At 31.2% G+C, this 16,436-nt stretch overlaps 1 protein-coding gene across 1 annotated transcript in view; it reads right to left on the reverse strand.

Moving 5' to 3' along the window:
- Positions 1–16,436, reverse strand: part of LOC142329197 (neural-cadherin-like) — a 238,817-nt gene that overhangs the window by 13,009 nt on the left and 209,372 nt on the right. The window contains exons 17-21 of the mRNA XM_075373595.1: positions 14,171–14,313; positions 10,187–10,447; positions 7,493–7,840; positions 2,641–2,754; positions 1,936–2,122 (exon numbers count right to left, since the gene is read on the reverse strand). Coding sequence (XP_075229710.1) covers positions 1,936–2,122; positions 2,641–2,754; positions 7,493–7,840; positions 10,187–10,447; positions 14,171–14,313 — 1,053 coding nt within the window. The remainder of the gene's footprint in view (positions 1–1,935; positions 2,123–2,640; positions 2,755–7,492; positions 7,841–10,186; positions 10,448–14,170; positions 14,314–16,436) is intronic.

The following is a 16,436-nucleotide window of genomic DNA, read 5'->3' on the forward strand; positions in this document are numbered from 1 at the left end:
GAAAAAATTATCATTAATAATGGCTACAAAAAATTAATTTAGTTACTTTAGAATTCAACTTTATGTAAAAAAAAGGATTTAGAAGAACTTAGTGCCAGACTAAACAATCAATGAAAATAACTTGTGAAAATATCATACTGAAAGTAATTTTATTGAATTAAATATCAATTACATTCAAAACAAATGTCTTTAACAGGCAATTACTTTTACAGAAGTAGTCAATATTTGAGATATGAAAGGAAAAGTGATTTGATACTAAATAAGCATTCTGTTCCAACAAAGAGTCTGGTCAATTGATTTAGAAGACAATTCTGATTATATAAAATTAAAAATAATTCATGAAGCCACAAGTGTAGAGATGTTTCAGTCACTGAATGCTATTATATTTTGTATTTAATTAAACTAAAAGGGAAAGGGAAAGACAAATGATTATTTGTCTTTCCCTTGTTTAGCTTACTTGATATTCAGTGTCGATGAAACAGGCATATCCTGGAAATATTAAGCATTGAAGACATATACAACTAAAGAGAAAAAATATGCCTGATCTTAAGGCTGCAATAGTCTGCACAGCAATATTTTTTATGTAATATAGAGAAATATAGAATGCAGTTGTTCATTTTTAAACTTAATTTTACCAAAGAATACTTTGGAATAGAATTATCCTACAGTTGAGCATTTTACAATCCATGTTATGTCCTCAGTATATGATCACTTGATTTAAGGACATTTTGTAGGGCTATTTTAGTGAGTGCATTAGAAGACCTAGCACTGATTTTGTAAAACTATACAGTGACTGTGCTATCCTGTTACTTCAGAATAATAGTTTCCTTGGACAGATCCACAGGAATAGCCATAAATGTAAACTGCAGCAACTCAAACATATTCCTATATCCTCAGCATGGATCCATCCACTGGAGGTCAATCTAAAGCCTACTGAACTCTATTGAAGAGGATGGGACTGAGGATAAAGTAAAAAAAATAATCAGTCCATAGAGAAACTGCAATGCAAGATTAAAATCTTCAATGAGAAGGATGCTTCAGTTTTCCTCTATGCAATGGACATTCATTCTGTCTGTAACACTAAAGAAAATTGTAGTGTTTTACCCAATACAGGAGCAGCATATTAATGTTCAATATTATATTGATCTGCTGAAATATATGCTGTAGACTTATCTACAAGTTATTACAGATCCATCTGAAAACTGTATCAGGCTTTCTAAAGGAAAACCTTCACAATTTCATTCATCCCTATAATTCTATTATGTATGGAAGATTCCAATGAGGGTAAAAGAGTACTGAGTGCACTAAGGGCACTAAGAACTGAAGCCAGTACTGACATTAATCAGTGTGCTTTTGAATTTTTTCTCCATAGTATCTTGCAATACTGTGTATCAATGACCTACTCTACCTAGTGTGAAATTTGTTGTGTAGCTCTTAGTACCAATTCATTATTCAAATAATACTTAGTTTTAGCAAATTACAACTATATTAAAATACAAGTAATCAATCAGTAATTTCATTTTTGTAATAATTACGGATAAAATGAATAAAAGGGATATCAAAATAAATTGTTACAAATAAATAAATAATTTAATCAGATCATAACATAATTGTACATTTCGTAGAACACAACAGGATTGGTACTATTATGTGTTCAATATATTATATGTGTTCAAAAACCTTTTACTGTGATATATTTCCTGTCAATAATGTTTTTCATTAATAAATTTGGTACTCACAGATGATCTAGAAACTCAAAGTTGGTTTCTGTTGAAATTTTAAGTTATAAATCTCTCAACTGACAAATTAGAAAATATTCATAGGTAAAAAAATGTCATATCTGCAGAGCAGTCTATTTCTACATGCATTGATTATATAGAAAACGAATTTCTTAACTTCACAGGCTATATCAGAGAATATTTCTAAAATAATTACCTTTTTGAAAATCAGACAAAACTATAAAATTATGCATTCCTGAGTATTCCGGTTTACCACCAGCAAATATTCCTTCTTGTTTATCAGTTAGAAGCCATTGATGACCTTCAAAACTAAAAGTTTCATTATATCTACGACCTTCACCTCCATCTAATTCAAGTGTTGCAATAGAACCATAACGAGAAACCTGCTAACACAATATTAGAAAAAAAATTTGTATTGTTCTCTTTTTAATATCAGTAAAGCAGGAAAATTTTAATTTCCTGAATTTAAATAACTTTTTATTTTAACATGAATGTTTCTACAATTTTCTGTTAAGTAAGACGCCATTTTATTTCTTTAAAAATAATGCTTGACAGGTGGGCACCATTACGAACTATGTACTCTTGTAGTCTTAATTAAAAATTTTTAACTACTTGCTGTAAACATGACTGATGTAATTAAAGTATGCAACTTCTTGAATTTCTAATTTTAGAAAAGAAAATTTTGTCACAAAAAAGAACCACTTGCAGGATGAATTAAATTTTTTTTAACAGTTTTACATTAAAAGTACTGAGAAATCTATTTTTTTTTTTAAATAAGAAACATTCATATGGTTATAAACTGACAAGCTAAATAGAGTGATAGACTAGCTATAATTGAATAGAATATTATCTGAAATAATACTATAATAAAAAAAAATATATTAAAAGAAAAATCACTCACTTTTACAACATGCCATTGACCATCATTGACATCAATAGCACTAAGCCAAATATCCTTTACACTTGGACGGAAACTATCAAGATTGAAATAAAAATGAAGATTCTTATTCACTATCTGAAATTAAAAAAATAAAAACAAAATGTATACATCCTAATACTAGTATATAAATTAAAATTAACATATGACAGAACCTTTTTCTATTGGCCAAATTAGGGTTGACAATTGATCTTAGATCATTTATGGGTAATGCTATTAATTGAATCCTCAACAACTAAAGTATATCAACTTAAGTAATTACACCTTTTAAAAGCATGTTACAGTATTGCATTATAAGCATAATTCTTATAGGAAGCTAAAGAGTGCTTATTATTCAAGTAGGTATACTATGCAAGGTATACAAGTACCACTTTTTCTGAAAGTAATAAATCTAATTATCACATTAAAAAAAGTAAGCATATTTTTGTAATTAAGCAAATTTAAACTGTTACACCTTTGAACGAAATATTAAGTAAGATATTTTTTTGTTTTATTTTAAAAAATTGTACAAGCGCCTATGAAAAATTTGTTACTGAACATGTGCAGCATCAATCAGAGAATAGCATAGAATATACTTTAAGTTCGAGGATTAATGCAAAACATTTTTCATTTGACCATAATAATAACTTCCCAATAATTCTTAAATATGTTATACCACATTTCTGTGAACCATACAAATAGTACATATGTAAATACGTAAGTGTAAATATTTAACACTCAGTAAATGGTAGAATAAAAATATCTTGAAAAGTGAATACAAGAAATTTAATTGTATTAATGGAATAAGTTAATAAACCGAAGGCAATAATGATAGATAATTAATTAATCATTTTATGTCATACTACTTCATTCATTAAACTTTTATTTTTGTGAGTGAAGATTTTTTCAACTTGTTATCATAAACCACACTATCAACCACTAGCATACAAAATTTTGTTAATGACCTCAAAAGAAAATTAATAATAAAATGAAGGATTTTTGTAATTGTTATTACTCATAAATTTCGCTTTTATACAGCTTCCGAAACCATTCTGTAGACAGTCACAAGTATGCGTATACAACACAAGATGTTACAAACTGAAGATTATAATCTTAAATACAGAATATTTTATAACAAAAGATTAACAGTCTAATTATAGACATAGTGTGCAAATACTGTGTAAACTTTTTCCCTTAATGTAAATAACTTATTTATCTTGGGTTTAAGTTGCCTTAAAGAATAATTATTATTCTTTAAATACCTCGAAAAATGTTATAGAATTATTAATAAAATTTATGTCAAAAACAAGAAACCAGATAAAAAACCGATAACATTTCAATTATATCTATTTTAAAATAAATAGCCAAATTGTTTAGGGAATGTTACAAAATTATAATTTGATTGTTGAAACAAGTTGAAATGAATTTTTATAATTAAAAAATAAACGTTATATTTGATAATATATTATTATTAATTATGAAGGCTCGACAGTTCATTTTCTTTTGGACATATTTTCATCTCTTCATCTTTATTTCAGCATACTGGTGAAATACGACAATTTTGTGAAATATATTCTCTGGTAATTTTTTCAATACCCATAAAAACTACCTAATTTTACCGTATACTTTATATTAGTGAATCCATACTTGCAAAGAAATCTTATCAATATTTACCCATGAAACTTTACGATTCTTAACACTTGACAGGCGTTAATATCGAGGTTTCAGTCCATTCATAATATATAATGTCACCGAATGCCTTCGACGGCACGTGGCACTTACTAACCTTATGGTAGCACTGAAAAGGGCCGTCATCGATTAGCTTTGACAGTTTGTAACTACTAACCTTATGGTAGCCCTGAGAAAGACTCTTGTCGTCGAATGGCTTCGCCGGCTCGTAATTCATAACCTTGTGGTGACAATGAAAAGGGCCGTTTTGAAGTCAGTCCGAGCTTTCCCTCAGCGCCAGTCCCCGCTAGAGGGTGGCGGCCTTCAGAGCACCGCAGTGTCGGGTCGGCGTCGGTCGGCCTTCGCCGGCGCGGCCGAGGCGGTACTTCCCGAGTGATCCCACGCTGGGCCAGCTACTGCTGCTGTGAGTCTGCCGGCCAGGGCGATTGAAGCCCGGCGAGCTGGAGCGGTAAGGTAGCGTCCGCATCCAGCGGCTCCCTCCGCGGCCAGCCAGGCATGCTGCTCCGGCGGCAGCATAACACATTTTGAAAATCGATTCCCCGGTTTCGTAACTCAGGGATGAAAAACGTATTCAACATCGCAATGTAACGATCAGCTGTTACAGTTACGGCAGCGTCATTTTAAAAAGAAAAAATGCCTGGCAACTGTTGGCATCCGCCGGGAGATCCCACATTGAGGTGACTAGGGAACTTCTTCTGTCTTTTTCCATCTTCTTCTTCTTCTTCTTGGTCTTCTCCTGGTGGTCAACGATGAATTGAAAATTCTCTCTTGTGCCCGCTCTTTTATTGGAGCCTGAGAGTGGTGGGGCAACAGCACCGCTATGGGGGAGAACTGTGCGGTCATCTGCGCGGCGGTGGTGATACTTGTATCAGCGCGTACGTATGGTGTGCGTTAGGTAACATCTGAGTTGCTACCGTGTTCGTCCGCCGATATTAAATTAGGCATTATGTGGTAATAATATATATACAGGATCATTCCCGGGAACCGGATGTTTCTAAAATAATCATAAAAAATTGAATATTTACTTTAAAAAAGTTTTATTGGTATTGAAACATTTGTTAAATCAAAGCATTTGTTTCTCATGAATGAAAAATTATGTCCGGCAAGTGATGTCCATTTTGGGCAATACATTGTTGTAGCCTTTCACGGTAACTGGCCTCAATTCTTTGCTGCATGTCTACATCAATCTGGGTGACGTGATGACGAATTGCGATCTTTAGGTCCTCCAATGTACGCGGTTTATTGCCGTATACACGCGATTTCAGAAACCCCCACAGAAAAAAATCACAACTACTCAAGTTGGGGGACCGAGCGGGCCAAGGAATGTCTGGAAACGATCCGTCCCGGAAACTAGTTACGGAGAACAGCCATCGTTGCCCTCGCTGTCTGCGCTGTAGCTCCATCCTGCTAGAATAACACATTTTGAAAATCGATTCCCCGGTTTCGTAACTCAGGGTTGAAAAACGTATTCAACATCGCAATGTAACGATCAGCTGTTACAGTTACGGCAGCGTCATTTTTAAAAAAAAATATGGTCCAATAACACCGACCTTTCCTATTGCACACCAGACAGTCATCTTTGGGCAATGAAGTGGTCTCTCGTGAAGCTGATGTGGGTTTCTTTCTGCCCAATACCGGCAATTCTGTTTGTTGACGAAGCCATTCATTCACTGGTCAGTCCTTTGCATAAACTTACTGAATATAAACTAATATTCAAACTAAGCTGCATATTTGCAATTGAGCATTTGGTATAATTTAACGCAACAGTGATTATTGATTTAATGTCAGTTTATGCTACTATCATATATAAATGATTATGTACATTGGTATTTAACCAATAACTTTTGAAAAGCTGATAACGTAATACTTTCCTGGTGTTGGTAATTTATTTCATATAGTGGAAAAATAATGATACATGAAGAAAGTTACCAGGGGGGGGGGTAATTTATGAAGTTTTATGATAAAATGATCATCATATGTTTAAATAAATAAGAAAAAGGTTTAAAAAATTAAAAAAAATTTATTCTTTTAAAAATTTTTTATCTTTTATTGCTCTCCCACAATCCAAAATCACCTTCCAAGAAAGGTTTTTGATTTTTCTCTGTTTACTATGTTAAATGCAAGAAACTAAAAACTAAGTATAAATTGGCAGTGAGAATATTTTTTGAGGATTTCCAGATACCCACATCCATACTGACTTAGTCTTCACATATTGATAGAGAAATTTAGTTATTATGGGTCAATTCAAAATGTTAACAGCAATAGTCATTTTTTCACTGAAGAAAGTTTGCTCAAGAAATATGATGCCGACATAGAATCCCACCACAATAATGTAAAAATTGGCCAACCATGAATATTATGCTACATACATAACAAATATTCTTTATAATTAAAAATAATAGCAATTTTATACAATATCAATAATAATAATTTTTACTTGTATCCTAAAAAAAAATTCTTCAATAAAATGAATGAATTAAAATGACGAAAACTGAAAATGTTATTTGCTGTAACTGGTCTCAAAACAGGGAATAAACCATGTATTTTAAGTAGATGATAAAAATCTACTTATACCTATTTAGGCTTATATAAATCTGTTTAGATTTCTTAAATACATATCTGTTTAGTCTGAGTCATACCTATTCATGGCTGAGGTCAGTAAAGATGAAATTAATAACTTGTGATTTCTGATTAAGTTTGGTGGTCAAATCACTTCAATATACAACCTGCCACTTTATTTCTAAATCTAGAAGCAAAATTTACTTTTAGGGAGGTACAAAAAATTTAGTATAAGAAGAAAACCCCTGAAATTTCTTGAGCTTGAAAATGCTATCAAGTTCATAACTAACATTATACAAACAGTGAAAATTTAACACAATAAAAAAGAAGCAAAAGAACTTATTTGATAAGTTTTCTGTAGTTCTACTGTATGAATAAAACATGTCTTATTGTGTATAATGTTTTTCTGTGCATAATTATTTTCCAAACACTCTGTATGCCATTGTTGTACTCTGTATTCCATTGATGTATGATTAAATACAAAAAAATTAAGCTGTTTTCATATGAACAAGAAACTTAAAAAATCTAAATTATATTTAAACAAAATAAGTAACATCAAAATTAAATTAAAATATGTAATTATAATTACCTCTAGGATTGCATACTCTCTATTATGCTGGTCAGATATTCGGAAAAGTTCACCATTACTCTCTCTTGTTCTAAACCTTAACTGCAGTTGAGTTGAAAACTGATCAGGTTCAAAAGACAGTGTAAATTTTATATAACTTTGAGCAGTAAAAGTCGTTGGAATTGTTGGCAGTGTGCATGTAGGCCCATGGTATCCTGGTAAACAGTGACACTGGGCACTAGAGAAGCTTGCGGCACAGTATTGGCAGTGCCTAGTCGTTGTATCAATGCTGCATAATTCATCCACTCTAGGACATCCTGACATACTTCCACCCACCAGATGACTTGCATCTTGAGCCAAATCATAAAGCTGAAAAATGGAATAATATATTCACAATCCAACTAAAAAAAAAAAAAATCTATATATATATATATATATATATGTGTGTGTGTGTGTGTGTGTGTGTGTGTGTGTGTGTATGTGTATGTAAATATATGTATTATAAATTCTAGAGTGAAACAGCAAATTTTGATTCAGTATTATTAATTTTAGCATACACTTAAACAACATAAATTCAGAACAATCCCGTACAACCAGTTTCAGTAGAATGTATGTCTGGATTATAGGTCATAACATTTTTTTTTAATCACTAAGTTAGTTTTTTAGTAATAAAAAAATCAATAGATTAAAAAAGATAAAATTCTAATAAAACAGACTGGCAAGTTACTGATCTGTGTACAGGTGGTGGAAAATTTAATTAAATTTTATTCATTTCTTCATTATGGAACTGAATTTGTGCAATTATTTTTTTTTTAAAAATTAATACACACAGGTAAGATGATAATGAAGAAGCCACAATTAATGTGGCATTGTCTTAATGAAATAGAAGCCTATTCTTTTTCATTTCAACTGTGCCATGCTTAGTTTTGTCGGGTTCATTCGCTTATCTTTCATCATGTTTAACATCTGAACTAACTTTCCAAAATGTTTGTGAATAATATAAATGAAATAGAATTTAATGTTAATTTTGTGGATTTAAAAATAATTTTTATAGATTCACACATACACATTCCTGTTTTTAAAAATAAATAAAATCATAACATATGACAAATAATTTCATTACTTATTATTAATAGTCAGATATTCACTTCCAGTGACCAGGTGTCTTTTATAGATGTCAATATTTTATGTAAGAGTTGCTGTTTTTAATTTGACAATACGACATGAATTCAGCAATCTAACTTTTCTACGTGATGTCACATGTGATTTGACATCTATCATTTAGCTAGCCCCTGCATAAATTTTATTGTTTGGATGAGAATGCACCCATATCAGGATCTAAAAATTAAAACTGTGATTCAATTTGAAGTATGTAATCAATCTTACCTATCTCATTTGTTTGGTATGCACATCAACACACTAATACTGTGATATTGATTCTTCTTAATCCTCATGAAAACATTACACTAAATGAACACGAAAACTGTCTATATTGTTCACAGTTGGCAACATTTAACAGCTGGTGATGTTGCAATGGAAAGATCTTAGGCATGAATTTCCATTATGATGCTACCACAATAAATTAAAGAAATTTTTGAAATTATAAACCAATGAACTTCATTGTAAAATACTGGGATAATAAATATCTAAGGGTCATTTTTAATACATTTTTAAAATGCAAAATTTTTATAGGGCAGTTATAATGGTAAAGAATCAAAATAAAAAAAAAAAATATTCTATAAAAATGAAAAAACTGGATAATTGTCAATTTGGGAGAACTAGATCGTTACAAATATTGGTCAAAGATTTGTATTACTGAGATGATTATAAAGTACATTGAATGAATAAATCAGTCAGAAATAATTAAAAAAATAAAGACTAAAAGAAATCAGAAAATAAAATTTTTTTTTCAAATTTCTGAAGAAATTAGTGCTAGCTAAGAATAAATCATGTTTTATTATTACAAATATTAAAACACTCAAAATAAATTATATACGTAAAAGAGAAAATTATTTAATATTCCAGAAATAGAGTGAAATATTTAAAAAATTCAAAATTCTACAGAAAAAATTACTAATTATAAAACTAACCAGTATACATTGCACTCAATGTTTCATTATAAACTTATGTGAAATCAACACAACTCATCCTACTCCAGCATTTGAATTAAAAGCAATAGCAACCAAATATACAAATCTATAAGATCTGATATTCCGAGGACAGAGCCAGCCTCTTCATCATGCCACTGAAAAATCTGGCACATATGTACATACATATATATGTATATGTATGTTAACTAAGGAATTTTTTGTTGAGACTTCTTTTCAACGCACTTACAAAAAAACTATTTTATATGATTTATAGGTGACAGAGGAAAATGTAATTATTAATGAAGATAAACAAAAAAAAACAAACTTGATAATCTAAGAATTGAAATTTCATCTTTAAGTATTAAGTAGTATCATAAAATTGGTTATAATGTAATAATTCAAACTGGTGAAGTAAAAAATTGGATAGAAAAAATAAAACAAATAGTTTACAGTTATAATCAGAAACAAAATGTTTCTCAATAAAATAAATCTTTTTTATTTATTTTTCTTGCTAAATATATAACTCGAGAGTAAAGATATGTTATTTTATTAAAGTACTTTATTAAGTTACTTTATTAACATTATACAGCAAAATTAAAAATGAAAAAAATATATATTTCCTTACCTTACTATTATGATAAATGTTTCTAATACATCCTTCAAAACCAATTCCTCCAGGCATACTAGACCAACTATAATGAGATGCATTAAAAGGTTGTATATACATCCCACCAATTTGTAAAGGAGTGTTTACATTGAGCTGTTCATTAAAAGGGGGCATACTGCCTTGAGCTTGACAATGTGTGTCATCAAATTCAGCAGGTGACCCATCTTCCATTTCAGTAACATCAGCAAGTAGACATCTATCAACTATCATTCGAGCAGTCTGAAAAATAATACAATTAGTAATTTTAAAAATATAGTATATATTTAAATATTTAAACATAGTAATTAAAGTATAATAGTTAATTGGCACTCAGAATTAATGAATAAAAAAGAAACGACGGTAATGTACATTACTATATGAAACAAGTATGTGATAAAAAAAATTAGAAGGTATTAATTTCTGCACTTCTGAGTACATATTTATAGCCTATATGTATGATGGTATATGTAAGATATACAAGTATGAAGAAAATTCAAATTTATTTAATTAATATTATTTAAAAATCCATCATCAGAGTAATATTATTTCTATAAAAAGAAATCTTTTAATCTACTTTTAAATTTATTGGTGTGAATCTTTTAGATGACTAATTATGGTAATTAATTAAAAATAAATACAGACATATACATGGCCTTTTTGGTAAGTTTAGTATTAAGCTGTCTAACATGAAAATAATTTTGTCTTCTGATAAATACAATTATAAATATGGGTGAAAGGAAATGTAGGAATTTTAATTTAAAAATAATGTACACAACTATACTGTATAAAATTATACTTTTAAAATACATTATTAAAATACATAAAATAAATAAAAGATCAACCCTTTGCAATCTTTTCAAACCTGCAAAGGTTTTCAGATGATACTGAGCTTAATGATGCATAAGATGCTACAGAGCAAAATAGGTAAGTATTGGTCTCATTGCAAACAAAATCAATAATCAATCAATCATTAATCCCACAAAAATTTTTTCATCTAACAAGATGCCAAAAAATACTACATGTAGATTAGAAATATAATGGAAGTGTTAATTCACGCAATTAGCAGGGGTAAATCTAAGAAGCACAATCAAATGATTTTACCTGTATTTTAAGTTATAAAGTTACAATTAATTGAATGAACTATTCTTTGAGCTGCTAAATCAGAATTTGATATGTTTGTTTAGTAAGTTGTAACAAAATACAGTTTAACACCTATTACAGAAGCTGAGCATTTTTTTTTTTGGCTCACGTAAACACAATCCTGATTGAACAAAACTGTATTCTTCTATAGTGTCAAGGTGTACTTAAGCTGAACTCATGTCAACATCTCAAGATCTGCTGTTTTACATATATATATATATATATATATATATATATATAATTTCAGAAGAACTTAACTAAGCAGTCTGTAGTCATATACCAATAACCATTTCATTAGGAATTCATGAAAAAAAAGAAAATAAGATAAAATGTTTTTCAAGCATTCAGAAAATATATCATACCATTTGGTAATTTAAATTTTAGCAGGAAGCTCATATTACACAATACCTTTGATTGGAATAGTCTAATTGCAGACAGAATTACAAAAAAGTCAACTTGCCAGTTTACATTATCAAGATGACAAAAGTAAAGAACCATGTAATTTTATGGACAAATATGTTACAAAAATGATCATTATATTAATAATAATAGTACAAATTAACAACTATCAACAGAATACTGTATACAACATATATTCATTCTTACGCTGTATAAGAGATAAGATTGGTTGGTTTGCTTGGCATTTCCCCTGCTACCACCCCATTCGGTTGCCCTAAAGCATAAGACTGAATGTCTGTGCCACAAACGGCTACTGAGCCACGAAACAGTTTAGCGACTAGTGTCCTAATGAGCTCCTAGAGCTAATCTAAAAGTGTGAGCGGAATAAGCGTGGTACCATATACCACTTGCTTGCATGTCCCACCACCCACTTGTCATATATCATTAAAATGGGTAGGCGCACCCCATCAACTACTAAAACATATATGACTATCAATAATTAATTTATCTTGTCAAAGACAGCAATTTACTGCCACACCTAGGCTGCTGAACGCCAGCAAGTACCTGTCCATCATTAAAGCACTTGGAGCCTTAATCTGGCTGAGGGCCAGCCATATCTCTCGGTTAGCTTCCTACAGCAGTGCAGTCAGAGTCTTTTCACTTAGGTAAACTGCTGATGTCGGTTGAACAAAGCAACTGCATCAAGGAACTCCCACACGATTCAACAATGTGGCTCTTGCCACACTGACTCACTGCTTGTGAGCAGCCAATTTTCCCCTTGACCTCTAAGTCCCAGGGTGGCCTGAGTTCTGACCCCCCCGAGAGCTGGGTAGGGAACATCATGTGTTCATTCGACTGGACCTCCCTGCAGACGCACAGCTCATCAGCTGCCAGGTGGAACCAAAATAAATGTTGGTTTAAATTTACAGGTTGGAGAGAACTCGGGCTCCCATTGCCCCTAAAAGCAAAGGAGAGACATACCATCCCCCCATATCCTGTTTAAATCTATACAAGGACCTTTCCTTAGTCATGTCATGCCATTCTTGCTGTCATGCTTCCGTTGCAAGGCTGTAAAGCATCCTCCGCAGGCAGGAGATGGGCAACTGTTCAAAATTTAGAACCGGTGCACTGAGATCACCGTTCCACTCTGGTACAGGCCCAGCTTGAAACCGCATCCCAAATATCTTGGCCTCCCTGCCTCTTCGCAATTTCCATATGGCCGCATGAACTTTCACCACTAAATTGATTGAGAGAGCCTTTCCCAATATAGTGGTAGTCTCGTAGAAGGTTGTTATAAAAACACCAATGCATACAATTAAGGTTTTGTGCTGGGCACTCCTTAAATTTTGAATAAGTCCTTGATTTCTTTCCAACCTATGTGCATAAGAGGTCATAGTTTCAAAGACACCTTGGTACACCATGTACAAATGATGGACTGACAGTCCATAATCCTTTTGAGCAATCCTCCTAAGCTTGTGCATCACAAAGATAGCATCCGCTGCTACTTGCCTAATGTGGTTGCTAAGCAGCAACTTCTCATCACGCAAAACACCTAGGTACTTATGAACTCAAACTTGGGTGATTGCACACCCTTTATACTTAATATGGGGGTTACGACTGTATGATAATTTGTCTGCACCCTTGAGAAGAATAAACTTCGTCTCGGGCACCGAAATCCTTAAATTTTGAATGTCCATCCAGCCCTCTGCAGTTGACAAAGCTGCCTGTGCTCAGTCTTCTAGCTGCGTTTGCCAGTTACCACGAACTAACTGGAAACGGTCATCAGTAAAAGCCTAGGCCGTGATCCCTTCTAGGAATGTCAGTCTCAAAACTCCGTTGAATACCAGGTTCCACAGCAAGGAACCGAGAATGGAGCCCTGTGGGCTTCCCCTGGTGACAAACCATTCCACAACTAAGTTCGCATCCTTAAACAGAGCTGTGTGATCAGACAAGTAGTCATGTACTACGGCCTGCAGGGCTACAGGAACATTGTGGCGTTCCAACTCATAGAGGACAGAACTCCAGCACAAGGAAGGAATGCTGCCTCTATGTCAATAAAAATTGCCAAAACATATTTACAGTTGGCGCTTTCCACCTTGGCAAGAGCATTTAAGATACATTCCTCAGTGCCAACCCCTTTCATGAAGCCATACTTTGATTAAGAAATGGCTACAAAAAGATCTTCATTAAGAAATGAGTACATATCGATGCTTCCCCAGAGCCATTCCACAACCAACCTTTCACGCAACTTGCTGATTACCGGCAAGAGGCTGATGGGTTGATAACTTCTGACTTCATTCGGATCCTTTCCTGATATAAGAGATAATAAGCTATATAAGAGATAAATAAGAAAATGGTCCATACAAGTACATGGTACCAGTCAAAGAAATAAAAATAATAAAATTCAATTCTGAGTTGAAATACCTCAGCATCCCATAAAATGTCCAATCTGTGCCATTCACCATCATCAAGTTTCTTTTTTGTTTTCACTTTCAACTCCAGCGTACCAGATCCGAAATCTAACAGCAATTTTGGATATCCTTGTTCCAGTTCGATTGATATGAAATCTATTTACACACAGACTGAAAAATTAATCCATATAATTAAAATATTTGAAATTTAACTAATGCAATTTTATAAAACTTTGTCACGTTTCAAATAAATTTTAGGTAATGATATTCTTGTACCTAATTGGCAATGCAATGCCAATCTCCATTAATCTCCATTAATCTCCATTAATGTAACGATTTATAATATATATTACAAAAGACAAATTTGATGAATCAGAGTTAATAAAAAACTTCAGACAAAATTTTACTTTAACATTTACATAGAGAAATTATATTTTAACCATGCAGGGGTAGATCAATAACGGAAAGACAAACAGATAATAAAGATAAGGTTGGAATGCATTAGAAAAAAAATTCAAGATTCAAAGAAAACAAAATAAATACGATTTAACTGAATCGATAGAGTAAAAGAGAGAAACTGCAAAAAAATAAACAGATTACTTAATTCAGTAATCATAGAAATTGATATTTAACATAAATTTTTTACCATGAAAAAGTATAAAGAGTAACATTAATTTGTTACAATGTTGACAATAAACGTACCAACAATTCATTGAATTTCATAATACTCACTGAATAAAAGTAAACTAATATTCTAATGGTGTTTAAAATTCACATATTTCTAATTAAATTCATTAATTAAAATGATTTCTTATACTGGTAAAATAAAGACGGAAACAATTTTCCAAAAGTTATACAGATAATTAATTACATTATTATACTTGAATTGTTACCAACCGATCACCAAGGGTATTGTCATTAGTGTATTTTTTATTGGTATCACTTTGGGAGGATTACAGTAGATCCAGTTATAGTGCTTGGGTCATATTTCATTTTTTTACACATGCTAGTTGAAAAGGGCAAAAGTTAAAAAAAAATTTCAATCAAATTGCACTATTTTTTAAGAATCATAAATATCTTAAAATAGGTATCTTAATCTTTTATTTATTCTTACATTAACCTCTGCCATTATAAAATTTCAGTTAGGCAAATTATTATTATCTTTTCATGCATATATTTTTACTATTATTGGTTAAAATATACTCGTGTTCAAAAAGTAAAAAGGTTATAAGGTAAGTTTTTTTTTGTTACAAAAGTATTCAAGAATGTTAATTAATAAGACAACAACTTTCACCTTATTAATATGAAATAAAACAAACATTCATATTTTTGTTATTAAAAGCATTCTGAGATAATCAATTTAATCTTCTTCAATGCAATAATATGTTTTTACATAAATTACATGAAATGTTTTTGATGCAGTATAAGATAAACAGAGACGAATAGTATTTTACAGCATGATATTCTCAGAGCAGTGATTAAAGATAATAAATAAATCAATCTTGTTCAGATATAAACTCAATGACACGTTTAGTTGAAACAACGGAACAGCATGTCTGTGAATTTCTTACAGGAGTTTATAGCAATTATTCACAATAAAAACTTTCTATTCACTTATCGGCAGTTCATCACATCACTGCTTAAGTTAACAATATAATTTCAACATGTTTTTTTATAACACACATAAGCAAGCAATTTTGAAATGGTTAACAAATTTCAGTTATGTGATAAAACATGTGAAATATTGCCAAACAATTTGTACAAACATAGACTAATAGGAACATAAATTTTCACTGAGTATAGATTTACCTGATCCTTTTTTCATTAGATTAATTAATTTTCCAAAATTCTTTTGGGTGGCTGTAATAATATAAGATAATGAATATTTTTTTCACTTTTCTCACATTTATATCCCAGTAGCGCATAAACATTATATGCACTTTTATACATTTATGGAATAAACTTAAAGTAAAAATGTTACACTAATTATCCTAAATATTTACCGTCCTAAATTTTTATTCTAAAGACAATGCCTGAGCACTCACTGTATTACCAATCATGGCTGATTATAAATTTCAATTTTTTAAAAAAGTATAATACTTCAAGTCATGAGAAAAGTAAAAAAGTTATGAAACAAATTAGAGAGCTGTTTAAAAAAATTTACAATCATTTTTATGGTTTTTTATTTTAATATCTTGTATTTCTGTAAAGTAAATTTTCACTATACTGTTACCTAAAAAGAATGTAACATCAAAAAGTAATAGAGTAAAATGTCTAAA

Source organism: Lycorma delicatula, chromosome 8 (genome assembly GCF_047948215.1).
Source record: "Lycorma delicatula isolate Av1 chromosome 8, ASM4794821v1, whole genome shotgun sequence".
NCBI lineage: Eukaryota > Metazoa > Arthropoda > Insecta > Hemiptera > Fulgoridae > Lycorma > Lycorma delicatula.